General features: G+C 40.1%; 1 protein-coding gene across 1 annotated transcript; it reads right to left on the bottom strand.

Moving 5' to 3' along the window:
• Window positions 1-4,186: 4,186 nt before the first annotated feature.
• IRF6 (interferon regulatory factor 6) lies at window positions 4,187-17,554 on the bottom strand. Its single transcript, XM_066624879.1, has 7 exons — window positions 17,381-17,554; window positions 15,125-15,329; window positions 13,991-14,113; window positions 7,901-8,056; window positions 7,077-7,469; window positions 6,207-6,325; window positions 4,187-4,408 (listed from the first exon to the last, which is right to left on the bottom strand). The coding sequence occupies exons 1-7, from the start codon at window positions 17,552-17,554 to the stop codon at window positions 4,187-4,189; spliced, it is 1,392 nt and encodes a 463-aa protein (XP_066480976.1).
• Window positions 17,555-22,718: the final 5,164 nt, after the last annotated feature.

Raw genomic sequence — 22,718 nt, forward strand, 5'->3', positions numbered from 1 at the left:
AGGTTAGCTCTGTTAGCAAAGCCATTTTGCCTGAGGTAAGTGGGGCTGAGGTAAAGAGAATCATGGCTGAAGACTCCCAGGCTACAGTGAGATTTGAACTGGTCATGTCCCAAGACATAGCTGTCACTCTTAACAATGCAATCCCATGCATGTGGATTCAGAAGTTCCAGTGTGTTCAGTGGGACTCACTTTCAGGAAAATGTACATAGGATCACTCAGTGGGACTTACTTTCTGAAAAGCATGCAATAGATCAGATTTACCCCACTAAGCTTCATCACACATTGATGCAACTGATACAGGAATAAGATCACTGTGTGAAACACATGTGCACACATTGCATAAGCCAAATGCCCCCAACCTAGTGACATACTCTCATTTGGTCCCTTCTTTAGTGATTCTTAGAAGTTTTAGGCAACTATGATGCATTTTTAGATGATACATTTTCACACTTGTTCTGTAATCAGCTCCCCCCAATTTACTATAATCACAAAGCAAGTGCATTTCGAAGGCACATTTGATTAACCTTATGGCAAATATGAAGCCTTCATTCAAGTTATTAAAATAGTTGAAAGTGGGAAACCCCACTATAAAATTTCTGATGCCCTGTATAAACTCATGCACTGCTTTCTTGTTCTAAGGTTGAAATTGAACATAGCTTGTTACATTACCAACATACTAACCAGGTATCTTTGATTTTTAGAGACTACCCTTAAAGTGAGTAAACTTTCTTAAAGTGATTCTCTGAACACTTAAAAAAATTCCCATTTCCCAAATCTCCACAGTTAATTCTGCCTTTTGTCCAAGAACTGTAAATAATGAGGCTATTCAGAGTAATGCAATAAATTGCCTGGAGCATTCTGATTAAATCTCCTTGCTGTTCTATACTTTCTCTCTTTGGCATTTGCTCATCTGCTCTCTAACCAGCTCAAAGTGGATCCCAATCAACTCACCTTGACTGAATCATAAGAAAACTTAGCTCATCTGTTGCTAGCCTGTATTTTCAAGCACTGGTCGTTCGTCAGTGTCTGTGGGAGAGGGTTATTTTGCCAGAAATTGTTTGTTCTTCTAAGGCAGTAAGGCTCTAGGCGTCTCTGTTCCTCTTTCTAAATCTGCTTAAACCCAGATCTAGGCATAATTTTTGCCACCATAACTTTAAAAATCATTGCCTAAGGCAGGGGTCTCCAAACCCCAGCCCGGGGGCCAGATGTGGCCCGCAGCGAGCCTCTATCTGGCCCGTGGCCAGCCTCTTGTCCCCTGAAAGCCTCTGGCCCACTCAACTGAACATGACCAGAGCTGTGCTCTGATTGCATCTGGAGGGTGTTCTGAAGGCCAGAGAGGCTGAGTGAATGAGCCTGCTCACTCATTCATTTATTCATTCATCTAAGTTCCATCTCTTATTTATTTAAATTTTATATTTAAATTTTTTTCTGTGCCAGATATTTCCAGATATTCTGTGCCAGATATTTCATGCGGCCCTCTGGCCAAAAAGTTTGGAGACCCCTGATTTGTAGCTTATTGACTCTTGGTTTTAGAGGCAGGCTGCCTCTGATTGCCAGATGCAGGGGAAGGCACTGGGACGCAGATTGTGTCTGTTGTTTTGTGTGCTCCCCAAGGCATTTGGTGGGCCACCGTGAGATACAGGAAGCTGAATTAGATGGGCCTTTGGCCTGATCCAGCAGGGCTCAGGTATCATAAGAACAGGTATGTTCTTATGATACCATCACTTGGCTTCCTTCTCTTGATCTTGAAAAAACTTCTGCAGTTTGGTTCATTCCCCACCTCCCACCCCCACAGGCATTTCCAGCTCTGGACTTTGAATTATTATACTTAGAAAGGCTAGAAGCACTCTATGTAGAAATCTAAATTATGAAATTATCAGGGTTAGTTTGACTGTGATGCATGCTATAGGTGCAGGTTCCAGACACAAATAAAAAATATCTTGAATGATCAGTACTTGTGTGTTTGCCAACATAGTTATGCTTTAAAATTACACAGCTCCTCATCCAGCAAAGCTTGTTTACTCCTACACAAGTGTAAATATGTCAGCACTTCAGATATTGAAAAAATAGTTAGCCTTACCCTGGTCCACACCCAAACAAGTCCCAGAATAATAGTTTCCCCATTTTACATCCTATTGCTTGCCACTAACACTCTTGTTTATTGCTCCTTTGTATTACGGCCTTCCATTTCTCAAATAATATTAAAGCCAGAGGTTTAAGAAACAGGAGCACGTGACATACTGTTATGTCCTCAACAGTATACTAGGTTAGAGCCTAAGGGACACACAATGAAGTAAACTTCCCCATTCTCAACTTGCTCTGATAACCCACTATAACTCCTTGATCATTCTGAAGGATCAGGGGGCCCTCCAGAGTAAGATGCATAGGGTGAGTAGTGGACTTGTTTCACAAACACCAAGACCTCATTGCCCAATGCACAAACAGCCAATGCACAAACAGTTCTTGTGTTCAAGAACTGCAGGAGCACTGAACATTCTCTCTGTGGTGACTAATCTATATGAATCATTCATATATGTAAATCATTATTTGATCATGCAGTTCAGAGATTAACATGCCCGTGTTTCATGGACTAATATCTTGCCCACAGCCACCTACAGAGTGTAGGAATTTGAACCCAGCTCCAGATTAAGTAGTCTGTCCATTTCAGCACATGGTGTCAATTACAAAAAACAAAAGCAACTCCCCACATACAACTCCCCTATTTTCTCTCCTATCACATAAAGATGCTCTAAATCAAATGCTACTTACAACAGAACTGATTGCCTGTTAACTCCTGATATGTGGATAGAATCATCATTGGCATCCTTCAGTCTCGGGAGACTATGGTATTGCGCTCTGAAAAGTGTTTCTGGAACAGTGGATAGAATACGCTGCATAAAATTTGCTGCAATTGTACATCAGCACCACTGGTAAAACACGGGAGTTATGAATACATGATTTTCGCTTAAAGTTTATGATGGTACATTTTAAATTAGCTTTCCTGCACAGGAAGCAAGCATGCAAGAAAGAACCCATTAAACATTATTCAGAACAAAGCTATGACTTAGAATTCAAAACGCTGTCATGTTTACTCTGGGCTGGATGATATTTATAGCAATATTCAGACTTTGTGGGTTTGCTCACATCTCTGTAAAACAGCTTCTGGGCTTTGTCACACTTTTGTATCTTCTTCAGGCTATCAAACTCTGGAGTAGTCAATGTTTTTGTCTGTCAGAGAACAGCTCCATGAAACTGGTCTGAGAGACCAGCCAAACAGGAAGCGTCAGTTATATTCTTTGTCCCTTTTCAAACTCAATGGTGGTTGCTGACCACTTTCCACATTGTACAATAGCAAGCTGATGTGTTGAGCTGCAGCAGTTGACATGGGATAACCCTAAAATAGGCTGAAATTTTATAAACACCCACCTGGGAATAACCTTCACTGAACACAGAGAGATTTACTTCTAAGACATGGCTAGGATTGCACTTTTAATAACTCTGCTTCCATTTCTATGCAATCTGTCTCAACTGTTTATAGTTTTACTAAACTTAAGACTTTTTCCAAGCTTAAAGTGTGAAGTGTGAAGGTTTATCTCATCTGTAAACAGAAGGAGGATGCTGTCAGGTACTGCTAATTCACAAATCATTATCTGCAAAGGAAGTTTATTGATGAATTAGAATACCAGAACAATTATTGCCATTACAAATTTGCTTTGCTTGTATCAAATATTTCAAAGATGTACCAGCACCATTTTTAAAAATCATTTTATAAAATAGAAATGTGCTATTTATGTAATGAATGTGACTGTTATCAAGCCAGTGCGTAAAAGCTTAGTTAGACAAGGATTTAAAGGAAGCAATTCTGCTAAAGTTTTTGATGCTCCTTTTAGGGGAAAAAACAAAACATGATCACATGCAAGCAGAATTTTGCTGTGTTACATATAAGCAAGGCACTGTTTAAAAACTTGATATATTTACATGCATTGCCCAAGTGAAATGGGGTAACATCCAAGATAAAAATTCTTGCCTACATACAAAATTAATCTGGATTAAAGCAAAATGTAAATTGAAACCAGATTACATTATACATTCATTTTTCCTTTTCACTCACACAAGAAGAATTTCAAACTAACTGAAATAAAGACACAATATCCACACAATTCCTTATTTAGGCAAGAGCTGATAATCATTGAGCTGTGAGGGGTGGAGGCATCTGTATATTTGGGTGCTGCATTGGCCAGCCTTCTTGGTGATTCTGCAGCAGACGGTAGAGTTGCTTCAGTTGCGCAACGATGTTGTCCTTGATATCGGGGGTGGAGATCTGAAGCCGCACACTGCCACTGTCAAAGGAGCGTGCAAAGTCACCAGAGAACATCTCGTAGATCATCCGAGCTACAACTGGAATTACCTGTATGAAAAGAATTCCACAGCATTATGGACTTTTCAGTTGCAACAAGCTCATCTGGAACACAGAAATGCCAAAAATAGGGGCACCCAAATGAGAGATTCATGTATATCAGTGTCCCCAACTTTTCTTCAGCACTGCTTTAACTTTGTTTTAAGTCATTCTTCCCTCCCCTGCCCCCATGATGAGGGGCTGAGCTGAGCTGATACAATCCTGAACCGGCAAATATTCTAGAACCCCATCCTCATAAACATAAATCCAGGCAACAGATCAGGATCCAAACTACAGGTCTGCCTTGTGCTTCACAAACTACCTGAGCCTGTTGCAGACAGAGGAGATGGTAACATATCTGAGGCAGAAACCATCTGAATAGTGACAGGAGCAATGGTGTGGATGCAACTCTGCACTAGAATTTCTACACAAAGGTGTCCAGTTTCACACTCTTGAAAGGCTAAACGGGGAAGTTAGAGTCAGGTCAGCTTCAAGGTGAGTCTCCTCATTCATCTCAGTGAAGAGCCAGGTGTTGAGCTGTGGAACCTGGAATTTTGCCTCCAGACGCTACCAGAAACATCTTGTTTGCCTGCTTCATCCTACTCCCATTACAAAAATAACCAATTTGTAGAGTGGATTCCAATTGTGTATAGTTAAATAAGACCTACTGAAAAAGGTTTGTTATGAATTCAATTCAAGCACTTGGTGTATTTTCTAAGTATTCTTGATAAAAAGCCTTAAATAAGCCACACTGCAGAAAACATTTAAACAAACAGTTGTGAAAGCTAGAAATGATTAAAGCATTGTGCTTCTTAAGACGGGATCTCATGATTGTGTAAAACATCCTAACTCCTCTTCTCCAACGTATTTCCTACAGCTATCTAGGTACCCAACTGTCAGTGAATATCAGCTGGTGTCCACTTGTTGTCAACACCACAACTGGAAAGGTCAGAGGTTCTATAGGAAAGCCAAGGGCAAGCTCACAACCACACTATTTTCCATAATGCTCCCGCCATTGCTATTAATATTGCTGTTACCCTGCAGTGCACCTCACTGAGGTCTCACACTTCAGTGCTCTTCTAATTGCAACACCTCAGTCTGTTTCACCGGTGCATACATTACAGAGTACACTGCTGCCATTAAGAAAGGAGGTTCTCTTCCACATTGTGGATTGCAGGCACAAGCAATTACAGATGATAGGAGAGTCCATCACAAATCTTAAACTGAAGTCCTGGAATCCCAGACACAGAAATTCTTAATAACTGTATCTGAATAATTCAGAACACACCACATTTCAAAAGTAGTAACATAATTGAAATTGCATCCCACTGTATGTGGAAGATCTGAAAGCATCAATAAAATACTACGTATTAATTTTGGAAGCCCCATCTCCACCCACCGAATGTCTGTTCAAATGCCTGTTTTTAAAAATATGTTCAGTTTGAATTCTGACAAACTTCCAAGGATAGGGAATCCGACAAACTTGGAGGAGCCACCAAGAATGCTTTGTTTACACATTCTTACTACTAAAATGTGATATATGGATGTATATGTTCTTATGAGAGCCTAGAGATTACGTGCCTAGATTGTGATGGAAGAGTGCAAGCAATGACATTGGTACCAGGGCCTAGGTCAACAAGCACGGACTTTAATGTGTGTGGTCAATGGATGTCCAGTGGTTACCATAATACAATAAATTAATGCACAATTAGAAACTGTGATTCATGGAGTTCTACTTTATGCAAGAACCAACTGTTGTTCTAACAATAAACAGCATTAACACTTCCATACAGATTCATTATTCTCTTACCTGAACAACAATCAGCTTTCTCTCCTTAGATTTACCATCTGGCCATTCTTCCCCAAAACAAAAGTAGATTTCATATGGTGGGTTTTTACCTATCTGTCCTTTCTGATGAGCAATCAGTTCTAAGGGGGGGAAAAATGAAAAACCTCCTGACATATAAGATACACATGTATCTGAATATGATGCAATCTAGTCATTGGTCCTTTCTGTTCAAAGTTTAACTTCAAAATTAGCCAACCTACTTTGTCCTCACCCCCCACCACACAATTGTCTCTCTTGTTTATAGCTCTCATCACAATTGCATTGGCTATCAAAACTTATTTTCCTTACATCTCTGCACCAAATCAACATCATAACAAATAAAACAGGTGGCTAGCAGTACCATTTCACTCACCAACTTCTACAATAGGCCACTGCACAAATGTGACTTGCAATCACATCTATGGCTTCAGGTAACAGCTGTGACTATTTGGGTCAAAAACGAGGGACTCCGCTAAAAGAAATTTGCTTCTCAACCAGACAAAGCATAGCATATCAATACACTATGCCAGTGCAATTTCATCCATACACACATACACACCAAGCAACAGGGTGCACACTGCAAACGTGGGCACAGAAGGTGCAATTTTCAATTCCCATCAACCTCCACTGGGTCTGCTAAGCACACACAGACTTGCAGTGCAATTTTATACCTGTTAACTCAGAAGTAAGGCCCATTACGCTCAGAGAAGTGTGTACAGGATTGCAGTCTTCATAATTAACTGTAGAAGACCTAGTGCAAAAGGGCCAAAGGCCAGAAATACAGTGCACAAATATTACAGCGATTAAAAATATTTTGCTACTCCATGACTCAAGAGCACTATAGTTACTCACCACTCAGGAATGTCTCTAAACAGAAGAGCTTGACTTTCTTCTGTCTTTCAATCAAGTTTGGTGTAGTGGCGGAAGGTGCGCATGGCCCAGACCAATACACTTTACACTGGCAAAGCCGGATGGCATAAATAGCATGACCGCTGACCTCCAGGATCAGCCCTCTGTCCATGACGTCGAGCAGCCGGCTCGTGAAGAGCTTTTGCTTTTCATTTGTGATTTGTTCTGGCCCTGGAAACTTGACTTGTTCCAAATTAATAGGACCAAAGAGTTCTTCTTGATCTGGCATAGGACCCAGTTCTCCGTAGAAAAGTCTGCAGCCCTGGGGGTTACTCACAGTCAGCGTTTGCCCAAACTCCTTGCCTCGATACTCAAACTTTATTTCAAGATCTGTCACTTGGTTAAAAGGATATTTTATTAGATTAGCAGACATTGCAACAAGAGCCATACATGCAGAATCAGTGCATTTACTGTCACTTCACCTCATATCCTTATTAGGGTGAACCAAAAATGCACAGCGTACTGCAAAACTACTAATAGCAAGGTACAATTCATCCAATTGTGTTTATCCCATGGTAACAGAAAACAGCAGCAATACTAGTTAAATGACTATATGGCACTTGCCATTACAGAATGCAGGCAGGCCAAACCAATCCAAACAGCAATCTGAACAGGATCAACTCTGATGTGCATTTAGTTTGATATTGTAAACGCTATGACATAGTGTATGCACCATGTTCAGGTACATACAATGCTGCTGTGCAAAAAACACTACAGTTTCTAATTTGCTTATTCTATCTATTGACATATGCACCACAGAGACATACTTGGAAGAGAGCTAATCCAGAGTTCAGGAGAGCTGAACATATCATGCTGCAGAGCTGGAGGAGGAATGGGGGGCATCTCAATATCCCGCGGTTCATCTTTTGGCCATACGGCTTCAGGACTGCAGGCCTTCACTGCAGTGGGTGCCATTGGAGAATCTACACAAAATAAATGCAGTTTAAAAGCCTTTAGCCTACTCATCTGTTACTGTAGTTACAACTTGTACTTTATGGCTGCAATTCTAACCTCACTTTCCTGGGAGTAAGTCCTATTGAGCACAATAGGACTTACTTCTGAGTAGAACTGGTTAGGATTGTGGCCTAAGTGACTTAAATTCAAAAAACACCTTGTATGGTGGACTGCCTGACAAAGAGCAACTTGAAAGCTTAGCTACTCTTTCCCAGCAAGCACCGGTTTAAGAAACATCTTTTTATTCGGCATGAATTATGTAGATCCAAACTAGCAAAGCCACAAAGAAACTATGATCAAGACAGTTCAAACTGCTTTCTGGAGGCCCAAACCAGTTTGTAATGCTATGGTGGACATAAAGATACAGCTGCTGTACAAAAAGAGAAAATAGGAGGTGGGAGGACTTTGCTGTTCAAGTTGTGGACATGTGATGCATTTCCTTCCGTAAATTTTAACAGAAGTATCTAGGAATCCAGACTGTAAATTAAACTGCACAAAAACACCACCTCATCTTCCATCCCCCAGTCTCTAGGGTAGCAATTTTCAATCATCGTGCCGCAGATCACAGTCCACAGGTATGCCACGGAAGTTTGGGGGAGGGTCATTTATTACTAGATGCACTGGAAGATGCAAGCCCCCTGCCAGCCACGCAATGGGCCTTATCAATTGTCAAAAAACTGGTGGTGAGCCTTGACAATTTTAGTGCCTTGTCAGTGTACCATGAAATGAATAAAGTTGAAAATCACTATTCTAGAGCAAGAGTATCCAACTCAAATGGATGAAAGAGCCAAATGCCAAAGTCCTGTCCATAATTTTCTGCCTGAATTAGACACCAACACTGGAAAAATTCAGAAACAGGTCCTGCAGAATTGACAAGTTATCAGCTCTTAAACATTTACAGCATGAACATAACAAAAAAAACTATATGTACACTATAAAAACATTGCTCTGGCACACAATAAAAGCCTTATGCAAATAAGCCCCTTATCTAGAGAGGACATCAGCTTTCTAGCTCTGAAAATGGCCTGTAGTGTGCATGAAGTATGGTAGGGTTGCCACTAGCCACACTGGGACGCAGTGGCGTCGCTAAAGGGGTTGCGGGGAGTGCGGGCTGCACCGGGTGATGCTCACGGGGGGGGGATGCGCACAGGGGGGTGAAACGCTAAGATCGTGGTTGTTAGGAGTAACCCCATCATATTATATACCGTTGGATGTGAAATTTCAAGCGGAATGCAATGCAAAAAAACCAGAGTGAAATATCTCCTTTCTATCAAAAGTTATGGTCAAAAACCAGAGAACAAAAATGCATGGATCCTTATGGAAAGTGAAAGTGAGCTGTATCACGCGTTTAGTCATGAGTAGGCGAACGTGCCTTAGTCTGTCTGAAAGGGCAGGCTGAGAGGAATCCAACAACACCAGAATGGTCCTGATCCAATGAATGCAGCCCCCAAAAACACCTGAGAAGGAAGTCCCTCCCTCCAAGCAGATGAATGTATTGAGCACTATGGAAAGCGAAACTAAGCTACACTGTCATATTTACTCACGAGTAAGTAAACGTGCCTTGGCTGGTGTGGAAGATCAGCTTAAGGAGAGTGCAAAGCTACCAGAAATGGTCCTGATCCTATGCACCTGGAGCTCAACAAGTGCTCCAGAAGGCAGCCTCCCCCCCCCCCCCCCCCCACTAAAAAGGATCAAAACAGAGGCTTCAGCTGATAAGGGGAACCTTTTTGAGACTTGCAAAGCCAGGTGGATCCTGACAGTGATCTTGTTTAAACAGACGTTCTTAAATTGAACTGGGCAGTGGGAAGGGCTGAAAACCTTACTGGTTTTGGTGGGGAAGTGTTATTGCAGGCAGGCTACAGAAGAAATTTACTTGGTGGACCAGGCTGGCTTCTGCTTATTTAATTATTTGTTTTACTTTCATTATTTATACTTATTTATTTTAATTTGCCTGATGGTGTCACTTCCACCATGACATCACTTCTGGTGGGTCTTGGACAGATTGTCATTTTAAAAAGTGGGTCCCAGTGCTAAAAGTTTGCGAACTGCTGCAATAAGGTGTTAGTAAGTTGTCACCCTTGGGGGGGTGTGACTCCACTAGTGACCAAAATAACTAAAATCACAGTTTGGAGGAATAATACCATCATGTTATATATCAATCAATGTGTAATTTCATGCAGAATGTGTTCTATCTTTGTTCTATCAAAAGGTAGAGCCAAAAAACCAGTGGGGGTGGAGTGCTGTTACATCACCATGTCCACCACTTGGGGTGTTGCCCCGCCCACTGCATGTGGGGGGTGACACGAAACCTAGTGACGCCACTGCTGGCACATATTCATGAAACTCCTACTCGTAAAGAGTAGTATAAACACACATATTTAGATACTGAATGCAAGTACCCTTCATTTTCTCTAACCTAATACCTACAACACAGTCAAATGTGCCAACCTAATTACAACACCTTTCAAAGAGTGCAAAGGGAAAGGGAAAAAAGGAAAATTATGGTCCCTTTACAAACTTAACCAAGAAAAATACAGCTGAGGCAAAAACAAGTCAACGGACCCAGCTCAGCAGATGGTAATGTTAGATCCTCACTATGAGGACAAAATTAATATTGGTAGATAATGAATCATTTTGTCTCTGTTGTGTAATCTGACTTTTTAAAGAAAAAAGTCCCCTTTAAAAGAATACACTGGATGAAAAGTGTTCGCAAGGCCACTTGCATGAAAAAGAATTATATCCCTAAACGAGGTCTGACGCATGAGAAACTAATGTATCAGTGGGGGCAGAGCTAACACTCAGTGTAGCAGGGAACCTTGGAGGGCTCTGGGGGGAACTGCTAAATAGATGTGTTTTTCAAGGACCTCAATAATGAGGTACTCTTCGTTGCCAAGAAGAAGGAATGAAGGCTGAGAGCTTGAACAGGGCAGTTTCTTGAGACGGCGGTTTCAGAGATATTTTCCCCAAAATTGCTGTGTGCTGAATCACATTGTATCCCGGATGCCATCTTCGGAGACAATTCGGACAGCTGAGGACTCCCCACCCCCCCCATGGCCTAGATAAAACATGAAAGCGAACAAAGCCTTAACTGTGAGTAACCAGTTCATTAAAAGGCTATAAAAAGAATCGAAATCAAGAGGTTGGAAGGAGGGAAAGACAACTTTAAGATTATTTATGTTGGCTGGCAGCCACCCAGAGGGGAAAAAGAGCGAATGTGAATTTAAAGAAGCTCCTGCTAGAGTAGTTTTTTTTTTTTTTTTTTTTGTAACAAGGATGATTGGAAGAGAAGGCAAGAAACAAGATAAGATAAATAAGGGAAGATAAAGGATCACCCTGTTGGAATGGTACGCATGGAAAAGGAGTTAACAATTAACTTTTAAAGGATGGAATAACTTTCACTTTCATTTTTGTCGCAAAAGGTTTGACTCAGGCCTGAACAATTAAAGGTATACTAATTTAATCTGACAGTGTTATTAACTTGAATTGGATTACTGACCCACCCCTTTTGGATATAAAAACTTAAAGATTATCTCTGACAAGAAGGGACGCAAGATAATAAGAATTGGATGACTCTTTAACTATGGGAATGTTTGGACACTGATATTGACTTGAAATGCATTATTGACTTATTCCTTTTAGATATAAAATTTGGGAATTAGCCTTACAAGAAGGTGAAGCAAGATAATGAGACTTGGTTGATTCTTTCATTGCTAGACCATTTTATTTTTCTTTTTTATAGCCAGAGTTATATCGGCTTGATTTGATACTGATAAGAATGACATCAAAAAATTTAAAGGATGTTAGCGAAAGCCAGACCTCGTTAATGGATATGTTGTGAGAATTCAGAAATGAATTGAAGCAAGAGGTTGGAAAACTATCTGCACAAATGAGGCAAATAAACTCCTCCCTGACAAACAAAGAAAAGTATGGAGGGGATGGAAAAAAGAATGGATCAAATGTCAGATGAAACTAAAGAATTAGAGATTTTTGTAATGGAGATGGAAAAAGCAGCATTTATTATTATAACTCAGAATTTTCAGGAAGGAAAAAGAGGGAACTCTCAGAGAAAGAGAGCACGTCCTTTCAAGAAGAAGAAGAAGAATTTTTGGATTAAATTCAAAAAGAATAAAATGGAGAAAATGGAAGAAGAAAAGAGAGGGATCAAGAAATATAAGATAGTTAAGAGGAAGAAGAAGGAGTGGGAGGAGCAAGAAGGAAAATATCAACAAGACAAAGAAAATACTAAGACAGGAAGTGAAAATGGCTGAATAACATGTGGAATTTTTTTGTAGATATTAATGGATTAAATTGTCCTCAGAAGTGAGGAATATTCCATTAACTATGTCAAATCAAAGCAGATGTAAATGAAAACGAAGTTGGAATATAAATATTAAGATAATTAAAGTAGTATTTTATAAAAATTGTTTTATAGATGAAAATTTAATTCCAGAGGAAGTAGCAAAAATGTACCCTGGGTCATCAAATAACTGTTAGATATGCAAAGAGATTAAGGGAATTCTTCATTATATGTGGTAGATATGTGGAAAGCAAAAAATATTAGAAAGTGACATATTGTTAGAAGAGATATTGAATTGTGTAGTACCATTCAAACCGGAAATATTCCTCTTAAATGCGATATTAGAAATTGAAGATCAATGTAAGAAACATTTTATTGTACATATCAGTATAGCAGCAAGAATATTGTATGTGCCAAATTTGAAGCCTTTTTATGATTGGATAAATAATTTTAGTTAAACAATATTGATTGTTTAGTTAAATCATTAATTAGTATAATGACAAATATGATAATTTTTGTATCATGACTATTTTTCTTTTCAGTCGTTGTTGATTTCTTTTTTGGATTAAGACATGTTGTAATCTATGGCCAATACCCTCATGTGTAACCTATGTAGTCCCAGCCCTAAGTTTAACCCATTTTCCTTACCTGTATCTGTAATAAATAAACTTTGCACAAAAAGAGAGAGAAACGAATGCACCAGTGTCCAATCACTGAGGCTATGTTGCACATAAAACCTGTTCAACCTGAACTAGCCCCAGGGAATTCCAAGAAACAGACTTTTCAAACTGTTACAGATTATGTTTTTGTTTGATAGAGCAGAGCATTCCTCTGCTCCTGCTACACAGTTAAATGTACTCTTGTTAAAGCATTAGCCAAGTTCTTAGCTAACAAACACCAAGGCTAGTCGCACTAACTCAGGAAGTGGAGACAAGCTACTTTGCAAATGGCCAGAAGCAGTTTCCTTGCCCCACCTGTACTGGCAACACTACAGCTGGTGGGAAAGCCACTCTTACTCTCCCTTGGCATTAGTGTCACAGACCTGAGGTTCATGCTTGCACAGCCATACAACTGTCAGGGCAATGGTCTTCCCATAGCAGAACACAGTCTTGTCTTGCGCTAGCTGGACCAAATGGAGATAGAAGTCCACACTGAGTGTGTGTGTGAGTATCTTGAGGCCAAGTAGTTGAGAGACAGGATTGTGAAGTACACATATTAACATTTTCAGCAAATGTTAACAGGTAGTATTTAGATGAATGGGCGCAACTGTGCAAGGGCACCATGGATCGTTTTGATCTATCAAACAATGAATGAGGGTGGTGGGGCCATAACTAAGAGGAACAGTGGAAAAAGTCTGTCCTGACCAATCAGGAAAAAGCTTGTACCTGTCATTGCAACATATTTCGCTACCTCCTTTTGCATTTTCTGAAGCACATTAGTTACGCAACACTCAGCCTAGCTTCACTCCAAGTTAAAAACCAAAGTTTTGTGAAAGCATTTGTCAACATCTTACTTAATAGGGGCATTAACAAAAAGAGAAAGGCTCATTAACATGTATGCTTAAATACGATGCATACTTTATGCTATGATATTTTTTTTTACTAACCATCGATATTAAGATATGGAAAAGTTTCCAGTATGGGTGCGTGCCGAGACTGATTTATCTCCTCCTCGTCTTCATCATCAAGGTCATTATCCTTCTCATCCCATGGAGCTGAACCAGTAGAGCCTGTAGAGAAACCACATACTGGTTTGTGCAGAGAATTAGCAAATCATATGGAACTTTCTCAACAGAAGAGAGAAAAAGACATAGAATGGTGATTGATGTGACCCATAGGAAAATTACCTAGAAGAATGTTCTCTTTGTAGACTTGCACCACCACATTCCTCAGAAGCAGCACTACCTTACCAGAGGCAGGAGTGCCCCCACCTTCCATCTGTGCTTCTCAAAGGCTCCCCCAAGCCTGAAGTAGCTCTATGAGAACTGACATGATACAACCAAACCAGGACCATATGCCTTGTTAACCCTTACAGTTGGTCTGTGGGAGTGTGCATGGGGGCCCATAGGAAACTTTACCTGCGTGAACCCACTAGCTTCCAACATCTATTGTGCATCCAACAGCTACCCCTCAGAATACTTCTTCAAGACATGCAAACATGTGCCCACGTGCAAACCCCACTTTTCCAATGGGAACTGAAAAGGTGAGTTTCCCAGTGAATTCCATCCAGTGAATTAAAGCAAACCAAACACACATTGGCCTGTAAAAGGCTACTTACTAAAATGTTTCCATAGGACTTGGGTAATAAAAGGAAACAAAAGGAAGGAAGGGCACGAAGTTATCTGGAAGGCACATAAGAAACTGAATTTTCCTGTATCCAGAAACCATTACCCTTCCCTCCCTCTAGTAAACTTTACTAGAATGCTTATAAGCTTTCCTTTCCCTTTTTAAAAACAAAAACCTAAGTAATTCAGAACGCATCTCACTTGTGATGCATTTGTGAATGTGCAGAAGACATTCTTGAGCAGAGGGTTCAGCAATCTAAACTGTACAGTATCAATTAAGTTGCATCAAGGGTAATCTGACATGTTTACTTGTAATTAAAAGGCAGCAGAATTCACCAAGAAGGGTTTTTATCCCAAAGCATTTTTCCCCTTTCAACCGGTATTCCAAAGATTGGAAAGTGTTAATAAATTCTAGTCACATGCAATCTTCAACTGTAGGATCACTCTGCATCTCACCTGGATTAATGATTGCCCCCTGGGACTGTGGGATATCACACACTTCATAAATTTTAATGGGATTCATTGGCACCTCTTTTGTGCCATCGTATATGAGGTTGAATTCCCGGCTTTTGTTGAGAGCACAACGGAGCTGGGCTTTCCATTTTGCAGGGTCAGGATCGTCGACTCCTTCCTGATACTTTCCTGTTTCAACAGCCCAAGCCTGGGATCAAAGTACATCACACTCAGTTAAGTGCTGTCACTGTGCCAGCTTCTGTTCAATCCTGTTGTCAAACAAACTCTCATCTATCACAAACATCGAGACAAACTTTTTTCCCACTAGTTAAGCTATTTCTGCCCAACGTTGCATATACACAAAAGGGATCCAATGGGTGCACCTGTGGGCTGGGCAGAAATGGGTTAACCAGTGGTGTCACAGCTTTTCCCCTTCCCCAACACAGACAGACAAGAAGTAGCACAAGTAATTTTAGAATTTTACAAAACAATGTTATTCTATATTGATATGTGGATGATTTCTATATGGCCCACCAGGTTGTGTCCAAAGGAGCCAACCCAATGATATGCTAAACTTGCAAGAGTACTGACTCGTGGCATTAAGGTTCCGTACATATATCCAGATAATATTAACTGACACAAGAATCTGTAAGTAAAATGCAAGAGAGCAAGACTGTACAATAGGAAAAGGCAGTAAAATTTATAAGAAACAATGTTTTGTTTCCAGGTGTTTAGAAAACTTGCGTGTTAAATACAAATAAAAGCAGCTGCTCAAATTTCAGTCTGAGAGCAACACATAGTTAGCTAAAGAGAATAAGGGAAAGCACCAAATATAACAACATCAAACAGAAAAATAAGTGAATCCTTATGATAGAGAGGAACTGAGAAGACTCGTATTATGACGCAAGCAAAGAAGGGTTAACAAGGAGATAATTAAGACTCTGAAGAGAAGCTCATAGAGAGTTTCACAGTGAAACAGTCAACAATTCAACAAAGGGTTGCAAGATTAGTCTGGGAACAGCAGAATACATAGAGAGCAGATAAGACCATGAGCCTCAAATGGTGTGGAGGGAATCTACAACTGACAACTACTTCAAAGACCAAACGGAATTATATGTAGCCTTATACATGCTATCCCTACATTCACACATTTTCAATACACACCTGCTGCTGCTTCTTGGTACTGTGGACTCGGGCATTGTGCATTTGTTATGGGAGATATAAATGAACATATAATTTGCATCTCTGCAAAACCCACCATTTTTAATCCAGTGAGCAAAATTCAAAAAGGTGATGAAATGTCGAGATTTCTGAGGGAATGTGGAGTTTGTGGGTTGAGCCTCTTCTGCAAATGTTCACTTATTTTGCTACATAAAGTGCAATGTGCTTTGTGAACTTTTGGTGGAAAGTGAAATACAAGTATTTTTAATGCTGACAACAACAGTGGGAAGTTAGCAAGATGTCTATATGGTGATGAAAAACATAAGATTCAAGAAAGGACCAACGATGAATAAAGATGTAGAATGCAGCAAGACATCTGTCTGGAAATTAGGGACGTTGTGAGAGCATAGTTTAATGCGGGATTAACTTCCACAAAAAGCCAGTGTTGCCACAATCAATGGCAGGAGCCATTTCCTCTATTGCTCCGAACAAGACACAAAAGTGTCAGCTTGTAAAACTCTTAGGCTGTACTGTCTGCCTCCCACCTGTAGAATCATAGAGGCTTCTCTTATTTAAGTTACTGACCAGTTCAGGATCTCATAATGCAAGAAGTCTATTAAATGACCAGCCATAAAGTCCAAACTTAAAACAATCACTAACATATGTCCATAAGTAGGTAGCAGACAATCCTGTATGCAGGCCTCAAGGGCAACAAGCAAATAAATTTGGTGTCAGTGCTGAATTGAAACACTTATAATAAACAGTTACTGTTTATTATATGTACATTATATGTTTCCTCCAAGGAGCTCAAGGCAGCATACATAAAGATTTGCCTATTTTATTCCCAACACCCTGTGAGTCAAACTAGGTTAAGGCTGCAATTCTATATACACTTACCTGATGATGTCCTACTGAACATAGTGGAACTTGCTTCTGAGTAAATACATATAGGATTGTGCCCTGAGAAATGGTTATCAACCAAGATTACGTCATAGCTGAGCATGCATTTCAACTTGAGTCTCACTGGTCCAGTTCCAGCACTCTAATCGCTACACCACCACATTTGATCTCCAGTGTAAAATTTCTTCACATGCTTACCTTAAAAATGGTGTTCTCTTCTTCGTGTTGAGGACTGTGCCGAGTTGCATGCTTCCAAGGGATCTGAAATCGTTTTGCCTCCCTGTTAAGCCAGATGAGGCCTGGATACATACCACTGTCTACCTGAGCTACCAGCCAAGGCTTCAAACGAACTCTGCGTGGGTGCAGTGCCATTTTCTGGAAGGAAAACACAGACACATGCAAACAAAAATAGCAAACAAACCACTAGGAGCTTGCAGGAACTTTCATTTACTAGATTAGGAGAATGAAGCAATAGAAACCAACTGTGGATAGTGTCAACACTCTAAAAAAATCCAACCAACTTAATCATCATTCAGATGTGCTTGGAAATATCAGATGCGCTAAGATGGACAAAGTTAAAGAAATCAAAACAAGAATTAATATTAATCTCAGTCAATCTAGTTGCTATCTAGTCTTTGTCTATTTTGAATACCTGAGGTTACTAATTCAACTAGCTGCTTTGTTTTAACTAATAAAAACCAGATGAGACACTGCAGTATATATGAGCCCACCACCAAACTAGTAGCTGAATGTCTCAATCAGTGATTTTCAACTACTGCGCCGTGGCACACTGATTTGCCACTCGAGTTTGGGGGAGAGTAATTTATTAGTAGGGCCACTGGGCCATATGAACCCCCACCAGCAGTGCAGTGTGCCTTGTCATCATCAAAAATCTGAAGGTGTGCCCGGAAAATTTTAGTGCTGCAGGATGAAAAACATTGAAAACTGCTGGTCTAGATTCTTTTCTGTCTCAGCAACACTGAGAACAATTTAGCTATTTCACAGAGTTGTACACATCCATGCCCCTGGGCTGTTCCATATACTACTGGCAAGGGCAAAATATGATATTGCAAGCAGAGGTTAAAAAAGGGCTGGAAGAACCAAGCCACTGGAAGTCAGCAACCAAACACATAATATCTAATTTAAGTCTTATTCTGTTTCTGCTACAAGCAAAGAATTGCACTTTAAAAATTAAAGGAGCCCAATTCCTTACAAAGATATCATAAATGAACAATGTTTTTTTTTTGGAGGGGGGGCTTAACAGGGAAGGGTAAAGTAGGTATTATAGTTTAATTCAGGGGTCTCCAAACCCGGCCCGGGGGCTAGATGTGGCCCGCAGCAAGCCTCTATCCGGCCCACAGCCAGCCTCTTGTCCCCTGAAAGCCTCTGGCCCACTCAACTGAACATGACCAGAGCTGTGCTCTGATTGCATCTGGAGGGTGTTCTGAGGGCTAGAGAGGCTGATGAGCCCACTCATTCATTTGTTCATTCATCTAAGTTCCATCTCTAATTTATTTATTTAAATTTTATATTTAAATTTTTTCCGGTCCTCAGCACTGTGCCAGATATTGCATGCGGTCCTCTGGCCAAAAAGCTTGGTGACCCCTGGTTTAATTGAAAAGAGTGAAGGACACTGCAGAACAAAAAAAATACCTTAAGCTTTTCAGAAGTTTCATACAGAAGCAAATTAAGTCCTAACAGATGATTCGCTAATCATCCCTATTTTCATAACATAATCTGTAATTTATTGCAGATTAAAATATTCCACAAATGAGTTGAAGAACACAGAATGTTCAATGTAATAGAGAAAATTAAACTTCATGCCTCCATTTCAAGACATAACTGATTGCTCCCCTTCTTCCAATATACTTTTAAAGTTCAGTATTAAATAAAACAAACTAGATGGAATGTGCATATTTTAAGTGACTTCGGTGCCTTTTGACAGCTCTGTATCAGAGGAAATCTTCATGAGTCAGGATGTGCGCTGCAATACTCTAGCCCAGGCAGCTTACACAGTGATATAAGCCTGTCTGTCCTCCATTAGCTGCCCATTACAAACAGCTTCCTTTTCACAATGTACTAAAGAGCAAGAACCAACAGAAACATTGCCACAGTGTCCTCACCACAGCAGATAGACCTGCAGTTATAAATCTGGCTGGTGATTTCATATCATCATGAACTTCCTCACCGCTATTCTTAATTCTCCTTTCCTGCCCAGGTACCTCCCTTTGGCCCTCTCTTCATTCTTCTGGATCATTCCCTCTTCCCTAGATTCACTTCTTTCCTAAACATTTCAACCAGCTGTGCCCTTTTTATGTGCAGAAAACAACATAGGGTGCAATCCTAACCAACTTTACAGCATAGCTGTGCCAGTGGGGCATGTGCTGCATCCTGCAGGTAGGGGGCAATCATGGAGGCCTCCTCAAGGTAAGGCAATGTTTGATCCCTTACCTCGGAGTTGCATTGCCCTTATGTCAATGCTGGAAAGTTGGTTAGGACTGCTGCCATAGACAGTGACAGCTTGAGACTATACTCCTTGCCCCAAGAAATTTGGGCATAAAAAGTGAGTAGTTGCTTTTCATGACAGAGGCATTAAACAGAACCACTGTAAGACTGTCCTATTCAGAGAACCATTAAGAGTGGAGGGTATGAAATAGGGTTGCTTTTGTTGTTTTTTTAAGATTAAAAAAAGCTAAGTCAGTTTAAAATGTGATATTCTGAGCCCTCAAAGATAGAGAAGTTAAAGAAAATCAAGCACTTTTTTACAGCTTCCTTTTCCTCGGAATTATTGGTTCGATAAAATCCTAAATATCTTTGCACGCCACCTACCACATAAGCAGTCACAACAGTAGCAAATCATGGACTACACTGCAGAGCTGTAGGATCCACAAGGAATCCACAAATACAGTAGCAGACAGAGCCCACCATCATCCCATTAAGGACAGTAAGGTCTATTTACTATAACTGTAGGTCAGTGGCCCGGCTCAATACCATTAACACCTTTGCCATCATATGGTGCTAGAGAGAAACAAGGACCACAAGGGCCTGGGTTGGGCCTGTGTGGGTGGTTTCCTGTGTTATATAACGTACATTTGGGAACTAACCTACAACAAACAGTTTTAAAGAGTCCATTTAACAATAACAGAGCCAGGATAACAAAGAGAGCCAGGATGGTGTAGTGGTTCTGGTGTTGGACTCTGAAAGATCCAAATTCAAATCCCTGCTCAGCCATGAAGTTTCCTGGGTGATCTTAGGACAATCACCATCTCTCAGCCTCACTTATCTCACAGGACAAAAGTTGTGAGGACAAAAGCAGGGAAAGAACTATGTACACCACCCTGAGCTCCTTTGGAAGTAGGGTATAAAAAATGTGAAAAATAAATGATACAGCAAAGCTCTACAGATAGGCATTCTAAGAGAGTAGATCAAATGCAAGTCATCCCCCTCTCTTCAAGCCACACGTATTATCTGTTTCAGCTATGGAATTCCAGGTATCATGTCTGAGGGCCCAAACCTATTCAACTTTCCAGCACTGATAATGCCACAATGCAGCTGCAAGGTAAAGGAACAAACAATCCCTTGCTTTGAGGAGGCCTCTATGACTACCTCTCCATCACAGGATGCAGCATACGCTCCATTGGCACAGCTGCTGGAAAGTTCATTAGGATTGGGTCCTGAAGCTGCTCTAGTTTCTGGAACATTGCATGTAAACTCCCCCCCTACACACACACACAGAGAGAGAGAGAGAGAGTGATTTTAGAATTTAAATTTAGAATTATAAGGAAAACAAGCAGCCCAGCACTCCTACCTTTCACTCCTACAGCCAAAAGTGACACCATCTCATTCTATTTCACTGCCAGGCCTCATTTGTCATTCAAATCCCCAACAAAGACCACCACATGTATTCTTAGAACCCTACATGTTGCTGCCTAAAAGGGGCAAAGGAAAAGGATCAAGCTGAAAGCATATAGACAGAAAGGCAAGCTGAATTCAAATAGGGGCAGGAGAAAAAAGGAGAAGAAATATGAAAAAGGTGAAATAATGAGCCTTACTACCCACAGTTTCAAAAACTTCAAAGTTTCCAATGACCAAAAAAAAGTGCAAACATGTATAATTTAAAGACCCTGTTCTCAGGACATCAAATTCTGTACCATAGAGTAAGAAGATATTGGAAGCTTTTTTATGACTGGATAGATAATTTTAAACAATATTAATTGTTTATATAAATCCAAATTTTTATACTGATAAATATGATGGCTTTGTATTGATGCCTATTTTTCTTTTTAGTTGTTTCTGATTGCTTTTTTTTTTTTTTAATCAATGCATGTTGTAATCTATGGCCTATACCCTATGTGCAACTTGTGTAGTCCGGGCCCCATGTCTAACCCATTTTCTTCACCTGTATCTGTAATAAATAAATAAATAAATAAATAAATAAATAAATAATTGTTTTAAAAAAATCCTGCACCAGATATTAGATCCATAGATATGTGGATTATTCACAACTCCAAATTAACACCTACACTAAATGCAAGAAGCAGTCACAATAAAAACAGTAGCAAAAGAGATTTCCTTTCCCACTGTGATCTTCTCAGTTACAGTGATACCTAGAACTCAAATTTCATTGAGATAAATGGAAAATGCTGCATTAACACACATGCCAGCATCACTTTTTTTAAGCATTTAAAAACCAAACTCTCCATGCTTTCTTCTAACAGTAGACTGAATTTCACAATCTCTGAAAAAATATACAAACTTCACAACTTACACAAACTTCATCTAGCATTTTGACATTGTGATTTTCAGGATTAAACTGGAACAGAAGACCCTGCTGCATTCTCAAAATTAAGAGCCTCTGCAAAGACCTACCCACAATATTTTTAAAGGAAATAAAACTTCCTTGTGGGAGATAGGAAACTAAACTAGGCAGATCCGTGAATATGTCAGCCATTCAGCATGGGGCAGGACACCACCACAACCAACTTGAAGAAATCTCACTACTAATCCCACCTCTTTCTAGCACAATAGCTCAAGTATCTCCTGTAAGATCTCCTGCTGGTAAGACCAGGCAACACAGCACTTAGTCAGGGCTACATTACAGCTCTCTAGACCAGACTATACTTAGCCAAGCAGGTTCAGTAGACATATATGGACCTAAGGTAGTTCCTTAAGCTGGTAGAGCTTGAAGGCAACTAGCTTCCTCAGTCCCTCTGATGCAATTCTTGACTCACAGTAACATAGGTTGAAAACACTCTTCCAGCACTCTTCTGAACCAGAGAAAATAGCAAGATGCTTGTAAAATCCCATCAGACCACAGATGACTACAGTATAGTGCATTGTTGGAGACTTTTCTCCCCTTGCAACTACACGCTACACAGTATTCTTTTTTTCTTAAACAGTCTAGCAAAAATTTAAAAGCAAAGAGGGTGTGTCTTAATACAGGGAAAGAAAGATGCAATTATCCCACAATGTGTTGTCAGTACTGTAGTTTAAAACTCAACACACTAGTTGCAGTGGGTGAAATGGCAAATTGCAT

This window comes from Tiliqua scincoides, chromosome 4 (genome assembly GCF_035046505.1).
Source record: "Tiliqua scincoides isolate rTilSci1 chromosome 4, rTilSci1.hap2, whole genome shotgun sequence".
Classification (NCBI taxonomy): domain Eukaryota; kingdom Metazoa; phylum Chordata; class Lepidosauria; order Squamata; family Scincidae; genus Tiliqua; species Tiliqua scincoides.

Coding starts and splice junctions, on each gene's coding strand:
- IRF6 (XM_066624879.1), bottom strand. CDS start 17,554: ATGGCACTGCACCCACGCAGAGTTCGTTTGAAGCCTTGGCTGGTAGCT. Junction 6,326..7,076: donor TTTAGAGACATTCCTGAGTG/GTGAGTAACTAT, acceptor TCCCCCCCTTAG/AACTGATTGCTCATCAGAAA. Junction 4,409..6,206: donor GAAAGCTGATTGTTGTTCAG/GTAAGAGAATAA, acceptor CTTTTCATACAG/GTAATTCCAGTTGTAGCTCG.